Source organism: Rhinoraja longicauda, chromosome 10 (assembly GCF_053455715.1).
Source record: "Rhinoraja longicauda isolate Sanriku21f chromosome 10, sRhiLon1.1, whole genome shotgun sequence".
NCBI classification, from domain to species: Eukaryota; Metazoa; Chordata; class Chondrichthyes; order Rajiformes; family Arhynchobatidae; genus Rhinoraja; species Rhinoraja longicauda.
The window spans coordinates 21328710-21340812 of NC_135962.1; the positions used below are offsets into that span (position 1 = coordinate 21328710).

General features: G+C 39.8%; 1 protein-coding gene across 1 annotated transcript; it reads left to right on the forward strand.

The window, feature by feature from the left end:
* Positions 1-2394: 2394 nt before the first annotated feature.
* Positions 2395-11863, forward strand: emc7b (ER membrane protein complex subunit 7b). The gene is made up of 5 exons (XM_078407126.1): positions 2395-2672; positions 6101-6220; positions 8402-8540; positions 10151-10231; positions 11258-11863. Exons 1-5 carry the CDS (start codon positions 2431-2433, stop codon positions 11399-11401), a joined length of 726 nt encoding a protein of 241 aa, XP_078263252.1. The 5' UTR covers positions 2395-2430; the 3' UTR covers positions 11402-11863.
* The last annotated feature ends 240 nt before the right edge of the window (positions 11864-12103 follow it).

The following is a 12103-nucleotide window of genomic DNA, read 5'->3' on the forward strand; positions in this document are numbered from 1 at the left end:
GCAGCTTTGCCAGCTGTAGTACGGTGAAAATGAAAAGCCACCAAATGCTAAAGGCCAGGTAAAATGATAACAACCTGTTATTTGGCTGAGCATTGACATTAAAATTCTGATTTGCTGTCTGCACTTACACAATTAAAAAAATAAGAAATGGATTAAAAGATGGTTATAGATTGAGGTGGGTTAAATATTTCCTGCTAAAATTGGCTGCTGAATACTGGAAACAACTGAATGCAGACCACAGATGGAAGCCAATCATGAATATCACAGATAACCAGCTGTTTGCTACAAAATGAACTGGGTAATATTGTACTTGCCCGCACCAAGTACCTGCTTAGCTTAATGCTGTATGTGAAGAGCCAAACAATGAACATTGTTGGATGACCTTTTATCAGAACTGCTGATTGGTTCTTGATTCCACCTTCGTGATTCTCGATGTGCAATTTTATGAAGAGGTTGAGCAGAAATTCATCTTTGGCATACGACGGGTCCATTTGAAGCATTTGATAACAGCAGAAAAGAAATGGTCCTGGAATCTGGTGTATGGTTTTAAGCCTTTGTATCTTCTGCCCAACAAGAGAACGGGGGCCTTTATGTTGGCTGTTTTCCTGAGGCAATGTGAAGTATAGATGGAGTTGCACAACTGTCTCTAATTTATTATGGACTTGGGCTGAGCAGTTGCCATGCTAAACTGATGCACAGAGATAGGAAGCTATTTGTGTTGCATTTGCAGAAATTGGTATGAGTAATCCAAAACCTGCCGAATTTCCTTAGCCTTCTAAGGAAGATGGGGCAGTGGTATGCTTCCTTAGTCGTAATGCCACTGTGGTTGGACCATGACAAATTATTGGTGATATTAAACATAGCAACTTGAAGTTCTTGACCATCTGCATTTCACCATTGATACAGACGGGCATGCACTCCACCCCTCTTCCCGAAGTCCTGAAATGTGAAGTTATCCACTTTCCTAGGAAAAACAAGAGGTGCCCTATTATTTAAATGATGTTAAGTTGCGAAGACTTGGGGTGGCACAGTGATGCAGCCGGTAGACCTGCTGCCTCACAGTGCCAGAGACTGGGTTCAATTCTAGCCTCAGGTGCTGTCTGTGGAGTTGGCACGTTCTCCCTGTGGCTCGTGGGTTTCCTCTAGGTGCTCTGGTTTTCTCCCACATCCAAAGATGTGCAAATTTGTAAGATAGTTGTCCTCTGTAAATTTCCCCTAGTGTGTCGGGAATGGACGAGAAAGTGGGATAACAAAACAAGTGTACATGGGTGATTGATGGTCAGTGTGGATTTGGTGTGTCGACGAGCCTGTTTTTATGCTACAAATAAAAGAAAGACGATATAAAAAAAGACTTGGATGTTCTGTGTACCAATTACTGAAAGTAAATATGCAGGCACAGCAAGTAAATATGAAGGCAAATAAATATATTAGGCTCCAGAGCAAGAGTTTTTGAGTACAAGAGCAAAGACCTTGCTGCATTTACACAGGGCTTTGGTCAGACCACACCTGGAATACTGTGTGCAGTTTTGCTCTCCTTATTTTAAAAGGGATATACCTGATATTAATGGGAATGCAGCAAAAGTTCACACGTTTAGTGGAACTAAAGTATATTTCACTATAGTGGAACTGCAATATGATGTGAAATTATGACAGCTACACAGAATGGAAGCGAGACATTTCTCCTAGCTGATTGAGTATCGAGCTCCTGGCAAAAAAAACACCAATTATATTGGAAAAGAGGGTTAATTTTCTTCACTTGAGGGAGCGGATGATAAACCTGTGGAATTATCTACCACCTTGCACACTTTTGTCTATGTATTTTTCTTTTTTAATATATATACTGAACTTTTAAAAAATAGTTTGGGTTTTACAGAGTGATCTGTTAACATTTCTGTTGTGCTGCTGCATGTAAGAATTTCGTTGTGTCGGAAAGAACTGTAGATGCTGGTTTAGATCGAAGGTAGATACAAAATGCTGGAGTAACGGGGGGACAGGCAGCATCTCTGGAGAGAAGGAATGGGTGACGATTCGCGTAGAGACCCTTCAGACTGATTTCATTCTGTTTTGGGACATATGACAAAACATTTGAAATCAAGTGACATTTAATGCAAGAGGTGGATTAACTTTGCTTCTCTGGGATCATCAGAATGCCTTCCACATCGGCGTTTGCTTTCCAGTTTTTAATACAGTTGACTTTAGTAAGCAGTTTGCACACACTGAACTCGCTTTTCCTCATTTATTATATTGTTTACAGTGTACAATGTTTACATATTCTGTTGTGCTGCTGCAAGTATGAATTTCATCGTCCTATCTGGGACACATGACAAACTATTGACTCCTCAACCATCTCCCCTGGGCTGATTGACAGCTGGTCGGGGTCAGAGCTGAGGGCGACAGTGCGGCTGCGCGCGTTTGCTCACCAGAGGCGTCATGATGGCGGCGGCGGAGCGAGGACGACGACAAGGAGGAGGTTCTCGCTACTGCTCTCAGCTCCTGCCGTGTCTGCTGTTGGCGGCTCGCTGCTGGCTGTGCGCTGGCTTCGAGGCCGAGGTCGCCGGCGGGGAGAGGTTTAAGATCGAGGGCCGGGCGGTGGTGCCGGGATTCAAGCCGCAGGACTGGATCTACACGGCCAGGGTGTTGGTGGAGGGAGAGGAACACGTCGGCTTCTTCAAGTAACTGCCGGGGACTGGGGATGTGGGGGTGGGGATGGGGGGAGGGAGATACGGGGCAGGGGGAGGCCAGGGAGAGGTACGTGGGGCGGGGTGGGCGGCCTTGGCGGACGGGTGAGAAAAGGTTGGCATCAGGGCCCATCTTAGGGTCTGTGGAGGGGAGAGGCGCCCAATGGCTTCCTCAACTCCTGTGGAATTCATTGCCACAGACAGCTGTGGAGGCCAAGTCAGTGGATATTTTAAAGGCGGAGATTGACGGATTCTTGATGAGTAAAGGTGTCAGGGGCTATGGGATGAAGGCAGGAGACCGGTTGAGGGAAAGATAGACCAGCCATGATTGAATGGCGGAGTGGACTTGATGGGCCAAATGGCCTAATTCTGCTCCTAGAATTTATGAATCAGTAGTCCCCAGGGAGGAGGGGAGAGGGCTGGCCCACCAATGTTGGGGACGGAGTCTGTGGTTACAGCTTGCCCCGGGGCTAAGTGGCTGGAAGTATGGAGAGAGAGAAGGGCTTGGGGGTGGTCGGAACCACAGTCCAGCCGCAGGTTAACCTGTCAAGCAGGATTCCTGAGAGGTAGGGTCCTAGGCCCTCCATCTGCCCGTGGCTCAAAGGTTGTGGGCTTGACATAAACGGGAAACAGCCGGTTTGTGCAGCGGACGGGACGTGGTGGTGGTGGAGGAAGTGCTATAGTTTTTCTTAAATTAAAGCCATTGCATTTGTTTCTCATTTTTCGAATGTAAAAAACGTATGTGGAAATGGAGCTTTGAAACTCATAATGGCCTTTTACGTAGTTTTATTTTGGTGTTACAATGTTGCAATCGCTAGTGCCTAATTATCTAGAGTAGGCTCCCACAAAGAACAATGCAATAGTGTCCTTATCTGATTTACTGATACTGTTTGAGGTATAACTATAGGCAGGAGAGTGGGATCTGGGTCTGCCATCAGACGGCTTGCATTCACCTTCGAGAATAATGTCTTGGTTCCATACCAATCCAAAAGATCTGATTTGTAATGGTTTGCCAATTGACACTACACTGGGGTGGGCCGAGATCATCACTCTGGAGAGGGTGTGGAATCCAGAGTTTAATTATTGCTTCCCAAATTAAACCTTGTGAAACTCAATACAACCAGAAATTAGATCCTGGACTTGGATGGTCAGCGTGAGATGCCACCAAGCCACCGGAAGGATTTCCTCATTGCAACCAAACTGTCCATTTTGACAGAACATTGCTTGCTGATGTAACTACAGTAAATTTGCTCAAGTAATTGAGAGACCAAAATTGGGAGAGGTGTATTCGATACATAATTTGTTATTAAATTATGTATCTAAACCTATTGTGTTAAATTGTGGCAGTTTTCTCCCATTTGAGGTTGTATTTCTAATTCCAGAATTTTCCAATGCATTGCTGACTGGCTTCTCGTTTACAATAAAACACCCAACAATCCAGCATGCTCAGGAATTTGGTGCCGGCCTGACAGATTTTCAGGGCGACTATGTTATTGCTGACCATTCCTCAGCATGCTTTTACTTTGCTTTTTCAGTAAATTATGTAGTAATGGCAATATTCAAATGAACAAGGTAAACTGAAAGGGATCGTGGAAACCAGGACCAAGCTGAGTGCAAAAGGAATGCGGGAATCGTGCCTGGATGAGTGGAAAGGGAGCACTGGAACAATGGCTCCAGATCCCATGCTTGATTATAAGTTTATTTGTTTTCAAATCCCTCCAGTAGCGTTGATCGCCTTTTCTGCTCCTACAGACCTCTAAGATATCAGCTCTAATTTTTCTGGCATTTTGCAAATCCTCCAGTTATGACACTATTGATGTCTATAACTTCATCTGACTTGGGGACTGTAATTTCCACTTTAACTCTTAATATTTCTCTTTTCCCTTTAACATATCTTTCTGATCAATGCCCTAACAATTATTTAAGCTGTGATGTCAAATTTTGCCAGAGGCATGCTGAAAATTCCGTGGGATATTTAGGCTCTGTATCTTCAGGTGTCAATTTGACTCCAGGTAGCTTGTTGATTTGTAGGTTGTTTGCTTGTTTGAATTCCCTTGTGTACTTTTCATGATGTTTATTTCTGGGCTGTAATGTAGAGAATAACTCTTGGGAGTGAGCTTAATTTTTTTTACATTAATATTTTGTTTTGGAGTATTTTTATTTAAGATGACTAAAAAAAACCTTGTTAATGAGCAAAGGGGCTGAGAGTGAAGTGACATGTACATGTCTGTGATATTCCTGGTATTAAAAACATTAATTCTCTATCATCAGAAAGAATCTGATGAAATTGAAAGATGTATAGAAATGACTCCAAATATTAAATTTGTGGTCTAAAGCTACATGGCAAATATGAAAACACCGATGCGCTATACAGAAAGGGCAAGAGCAGACTTTATCTGCTAAAGAGACTCAGGTCCTTTGGAGTGCAGGGGGCACTCCTAAGGATCTTCTACAACACGGTGGTTGCATCGGCCATTTTCTATGGAGTGGTCTGCTGGAGCAGCAGCATCTCAGTTGCGGAAAGGAAGAGACTCGACAAGCTGGTCAGGGAGGCCAGCTCTATCCTGGGTTGCCCCCTCGACAGTGCAGGTGGTGGGAGAGAGGAGGATGATGGCAAAACTAACATCGCTGCTGGACAACGACTCCCACCCCATGCAGGACACTGTCACTGCACTGAGTAGCTCCTTCAGTGACAGACTCCTTCACCCCAAGTGTGTGAAGGAGAGATAGAGGAGGTCCTTCCTTCCCGCTGCTGTGAGACTGCACAACCAGCACTGCTCCCAGTAGATGAGTCAACAATAACAGCTAAGAACACACAGAAAACTGATAACAATTTATGTATCTTTTATTTATAATGAATGATCTCTTGCTCTCTTGCTATCCACTTTGCTGCTGTAACACTGTAAATTTCCCCTGTGGGGGACGAATAAAGGAATATATTATTAGAAAGAATATGTGCACTCTTGGCCCATCAGCTATAAATAATCCATGGTCTTTCGATCCCAGCAGTGTACAACCGTGAATTCTAGGATATTTGCCTCCCACCTGTGTGAAATGCCCATGCTCTGCATGAGGACTTGCCTTTTTTTAGTTGGCATTTATTTTATTACCATTGTTTAATTGGAAACAAATGTCCGCTTTGCTCCCTTTACTGTTGGCTCCTTTCAGCAGTGATAAAACAGAATCTTCAGTTTTTGCTCAAAATTTAATCTTTGAACACCACTTTAAATTTCCTCATAACAATGATATCTCCGTTGTTACCTTCCCCTTCAGAACAATGTTTCCCTTGTGTTGTACAGTGATTGGCTTCAATATTAAACAGATATTTTGCTCTTTGTAAAAGTGTCATAACATTTGGGAACTTGTCAAAATTATACTGTTTAATTGTTTAGGTATATCATACAATATAATTTGTTTTATAGAACAGATGGAACATTCACTGTGAATGATGTCCCTTCTGGATCATATGTCGTGGAAGTTGTTTCACCAGCATACCGTTTTGAACCTGTGAGAGTTGACATTACCTCCAAAGGTAAAATCAGGTATGAATGCTCCAATTTGTAAAAGTTTGATTGCCTTGGTGTCGCAATATGATATAATGTGTTTTGATAGGTTTTTAACACTTTATATTGTTGATACTGGGTAGTGCATAAGATTCAAAACAAACCTAAAGCATTTAGTTGAGATTGAGTCTGTCTATTTTTAAATAGCTCAAAGCCTTTGCCGGGTATATTGCCATTTGTTGTTCAATATTACACAGTGCCCTCCATAACGTTTGGGACAAAGACCCATTATTTATTTATTTCCCTCTGTAATTCACAATTTGAGATTTGTAATAGAAAAAAACCACGTGATTAAAGTGCACATTGTCAGATTTTATTAAAGGGTATTTTTATACAATTTGGTTTCACCGTGTAGAAATTACATTTGTGTGTTTATGCATAGTCCCCCCATTTCAGGGCACCATAATGTTTGGGACACATGGCTTCATGGGTGTGTTTGTAATTGCTCAGGTGTGTCTAAATGCCTCCTTAATGCAGGTATAAGAGAGCTCTCAGCACAGTCTTTCCTCCAGCCTTTCTATCACTTTTGGAAACTTTTATTCCTTTTTATCAACATGAGGACCAAAGTTGTGCCAATGAAAGTCAAAGAAGCTATTATGTGACTGAGAAACAAGAATAGAACAGTTAGAGACATCAGCCAAACCTTAGGCTTACCAAAATCAACTGTTTGGAACAGCATTAAGAAGAAAGAGAGCACTGGTGAGCTTATTAATCACAAAGGGATTGGCAGGCCAAGGTATGCCTCCACAGCTAATGACAGAATAATTCTCACTATAATAAAGAAAAATCCCCAAACACCTGTCCAACAGATCAGGAACACTTTTCAGGAGTCAGGTGTGGATTTGTCAATGACCACGGTCCGCAGAAGACTTCATGGACAGAAATACAGAGGCTACGCTGCAAGATGCAAACTACTGGTTAGCTGCAAAAATAGGATGGCCAGGTTACAGTTTGCCAAGAGGTACTTAAAAGAGGAACCACAGTTCTGGAAAAAGGTCTTGTGGACAGATGAGGCGGATTAACTTGTATCAGAGTGATGGCAAGAGCAAAGTATGGAGGAGAGAAGGAACTGCCCAAGATCCAAAGCATACTACCTCATCTGTGAAACACGGTGGTGGGGATAGTATGGCATGGGCATGTATGGATGCTGAAGGTACTGGCTCACTTATCTTCATTGATGATACAACTGCTGATGGTAGTAGCATAATGAATTCTGAAGCGTATAGACACATCCTATCAAAACTCATTGGCCAGCGGTTCATTCTACAGCAAGACAATGATCTAGAACATACTGCTAAAGCAATAGAGGAGTTTTTCAAAGCTAAAAAATGGTCAATTCTTGAGTGGCCAAGTCAATCACCTGATCTGAACCCAATTGAGCATGCTTTTTATATGCTGAAGAGAAAAACTGAACGGGACTAGCCCCCGAGACTAGCCCCCAGAATTCTCTGCCTCAGAAGGCAGTGGAGGCCAATTCTCTGGATGCTTTCAAGAGAGAGCTAGATAGAGCTCTTAAAGATAGCGGAGTCAGGGGGTATGGGGAGAAGGCAGGAGCGGGGTACTGATTGAAAATGATCAGCCATGATCACATTGAATGGTGGTACTGGCTCGAAGGGCCGAATGGCCTACTCCTGCACCTATTGTCTATTGTCAAAACAAGCATAAGCTAAATATGGCTCCAATATAGGCCTGGCAGAGCATCACCAGAGAAGCAACTGGTGATGTCCATGATTCACAGACTTCAAGCAGTCATTGCATGCAAAGAATATGCAACAAAATACTAAACATGAGTACTTTCATTTACATGACATTGCTGTGTCCCAAACATTATGGTGCCCTGAAATGGGGGGACAATGTATAAACACTGCTGTAATTTCTACATGGTAAAACCAAAATGTATAAAAATGGCCTTTATTAAAATCTGACAATGTGCACTTTAACCACATGTGGGTTTTTTCTATTTAAAAATCTCAAATTGTGGAGTACAGAGGCAAATAAATAAATGATGGGTCTTTGTCCCAAACATTATGGAGGGCACAGTACACAAAAAAGTAAAATCAGTATTTTAAAAGATTCTAACAATTCTGAAAAAGAAGGTGAAGAAAATAGTTAGTCTTTTTAGACAGGAAAGTAGTTCTTTATTATTTGTTTTCTTAACAGGGCAAGGCAGGTGAATTATTTAAAGGCATCCGAAGTCATTAGACTGCCTTATCCAATTCAGATCAAATCTTCTGGTCCTCCTCCGTACTTTATGAAACGAGAAACATGGGGTTGGACTGACTTTCTCATGAATCCTATGGTAAGTGAACAATATCATGCAAATCTCTTTACATTAACAGAAGGAGAAAATAGTCAAAATATTTTATTTGGAATTGCATTACCTGTTATTAAATGTCTTTAAATCCAAATAGGTAGGGTTGGTCATATTTTGTTCATGTGACTTTTAACAAGACATCCTTCGCTTTGCTAGTTAGATGACAAAGATCTTGGGATACTTTTCAAGAAAAAGATGGGAAAGCTTCCCAACAAATAATTGGGCTTCACTCAACATTGTTGGGACAAAGTAACCTGTAATTTAGTTCAGGGCTATTTATGGGAAGTTGCTACTTTACCAGTTAATTGAGTTTGTCTTCAATGACACAGTGACCATGTGTCAAAAATAATTTAAATGGAACATTTTAAGACAGAGACACAAGTCTGCAGATTCTGAAATCTTGAGCAGCAAAAACAAATTGCTGGAGGAAGTCCTTCAGACTGAAGTGGGATCCCGAAAGCCACCTGTTCATTTCCCTCCAAGAATGCTACTGACTATTTTAATTTTTTTGTTTTCTGAAATACTAGGCAGCGACTGTTTTTAGAATGTGTTGTTAAATGTCCTGGAATTACTTTTTTTAAGTCTTATTTGTATTCTAATTGAGGAAGAATAATGGAGGGTTTCATCTGTGCATACCTACTTTAATTGGCCATTTTATAAACCAGATCTCTTTCTACAAAAGTAATTGCAGGCTACGCTTTTTATAAAACAAACCAATTATGTGTTCCACGACTGCCTTCCCAATTCTTCCATCTATTACAGATCAGGTACTGCTTAGGAGTGTTCCTGAAGCAGGCAACATCCGTGAGAAAGAGAAACACTTGTTTTGAGTGTGAGACCTTTAAACCGAATTGGAAAGAGGATTTCCAGCATTTTCTGTTTTTATTTCAGATTGCCATGATATGCATTTTAAAAATATATACTTAGTCAGGTGACCCATGCGTAATTAGTGGGAGGGGATGGGTGTGTTCCTAGAAGATGTGCTAAGCCAGGTCATCTACACGTGTCAAGAAAGGAAAGTTGAAAAAATCTGTTGATTTATTTACTATTTTTGACACAAATTATGTGTGAGTGAATTCTATTCCTATCTACATTTTTTGGGGAATGATTTATAAATTATGTGAGGGCAAAGTGCCATAACATATATAACCTGTTTTGGTTTTTTTTCTTAACTGTATGATTAGATTCAAGTTAGTTTTATTTGAAGAGTGGCTTGTGTTTTTTTTTTCTTAAACCTCAGAGAATAAACACAGTTTCAAGTTCCTCAGATTAGGTGTGGAAAATGCCTACATTTTCTTTGATCAGAGCACAAAAGATCCAACTAGAATAGTTTTGGCAAGGGCCACTTTTTTGTTGAACTGGTAAGACAAGAAATAATCTAAAGCGAAATTATACACTTGCCATTCCTTGATAATTTCCTTTTCTATCTTTCTGCTGCAGTGTGCTTGCCTTGACATTTACAAAGTTTTATATAAAGTTATTTCAAACTAAATGTTAGTGTTGTACCTGATGATTTCCTTCACATTGTGCTGAAAGCTCATGGCAGCATCGTTTACAGTAACCTTTTAAAATTTGTATTTGTTGCACCTCCACAGGTAATGATGATGGTTCTTCCTTTGTTGATCATCCTCTTGTTGCCAAAAGTGGTCAACACTAATGATCCTGAAATGAGACGGGTGAGTAAGCAAAGTTAAAACTGGTTAGTACTGGATTCCACAAAGTATGTGTCAATGATAAATTGCAAATAACTAGACACTTGTCAAATGATGGTGAATAATTGGTATGCAATGTGATTGAAGTGTATATGAAATAGTGGATTCATGGCAATGTTCATCAGAAAATCTTTTGTTAGCTAATTTAGTTGATAAATTCACTTGTGATTTTCCAAGAACTATTTTGTAAATCTTTGTACAATCGGGTATAATTGTACAATTTGTGTTACTCAGCAAAAGGGTAAATTTGAAAATATGACTATATTATTTTTCCCAATTTGTTTATTTTGTAATGTGTTGTTGAAAGTCTTGACTAATATGCCTGCTGATGCCCAAAGTTCTTGGCCATGTGATTCTTAAAGTTTGAACGTTAAACCTGAATAATTGTTGATTTTTAGCAAATAGACATTAAAATGCTGGTATAGAGACTTTATTAAAATTGTTTTTTCAAGGTTAAGTGTTTAAGATCCATTTGGACATTTGCTCCTTGCACACCTAGCTTTAGTTTATATTCTAATTTAACTATTTAATGTGTTTTGTGCTGCCAGTTACTTATTGAAGCATGGTTAAATAAAAATACTCTATTTCCCAAATGAAATCTATTTTGTTTGGTCTCATGGTATCTGTCTTTCCTTGAATCAGAACGTTCATTCTTGTGGTTCATGGTAGATGTCCTATATAAGGACAAAAATGAGGCATTGTTAAAAGAACCAATAAACATGAAAATGTAATTTATTTCTTTAAATTGCATGCTGGTTCTTGGGAGTAATAGAAGGTTACCTGCTATCTTTGTTATTAGTTTTTTATTTGTCTCTGAAAGTGCCTTAATAATATTTCACAATATTTGTGTTATCTTGAGACAGAGGTGTGCAAGTTACTGTCCCAAACTCAACTCACATATGTATTCAGCATTCTTGAACACTTATTGAATTTGTTTACTTGTACTTAATGAAGCATTATTACAGCATGTGATGTAATTTTCTATTCCAGGAGATGGAGCAGTCCATGAACATGTTGAACCCGAATCATGAGTTACCGGATGTTTCTGAGTTTATGACTCGTCTTTTCTCTTCCAAATCTAAATCTGGAAGTGGCAATAAGGCTGGCAAGAGTGGTGCGGTAAAAAGGAGGTAGTCCTTCGGAATTTCGTTCAAGGTTAATACACTGCCTATGTGTGCTCTAAAGAAAAATCACTAGTAGAATACTGGGCTGCTTGCAAAGCAAAATACAATTTGAAAACTGCATATGACTTCTTGAAGACAAGGGTTTGGTGTTTATGTATATTTTGAAACATCAAAAATTCTGTGTGCTTGCAGTGACTGGTACATTCTGAAGATTTATTATAATTTAATTAAGGTGTAATGCAAAATAATATCCTAGTTTATTTACTGCAACTTTTGGTAAGTATTTTTAATACATTCAAACTTTGTGCGAGAAATGAAAGTAATATAAAAGTGAAATATTTCAAATCCCTGTTCAATTTCTGTTGTACAAGAAGGTCCCAAATTAATGAAAGTATATTCAAGATAACTTTGTTTCAGAGATATGTATATTTCAAGTGCACAAAATAAAGTAATACAAGTAGACCTTGTCTCTGACTTTTGATGTGACCACTAATCACTTAATAATCAATAATAAACACTTTCAATTATAATTGGGAGTGCATTCTCCTGATTCCAAGGTGCTACTTTACCTCAGTTTAATAGAAGTACTCTTTTTCACATATTTAATTGCAGATTCGAGGAGCCTTTCAGCTCGAGGCCACACCTCTATAGAAAACTACACTCTCTTTCCCGAGCATTGAAAAGTCTCTTAATTATGTTTTATTTTGACTTC

Coding starts and splice junctions, on each gene's coding strand:
- emc7b (XM_078407126.1), top strand. CDS start 2,431: ATGATGGCGGCGGCGGAGCGAGGACGACGACAAGGAGGAGGTTCTCGC. Junction 8,541..10,150: donor ACTTTCTCATGAATCCTATG/GTAAGTGAACAA, acceptor GCACCTCCACAG/GTAATGATGATGGTTCTTCC. Junction 10,232..11,257: donor ATGATCCTGAAATGAGACGG/GTGAGTAAGCAA, acceptor TTTCTATTCCAG/GAGATGGAGCAGTCCATGAA.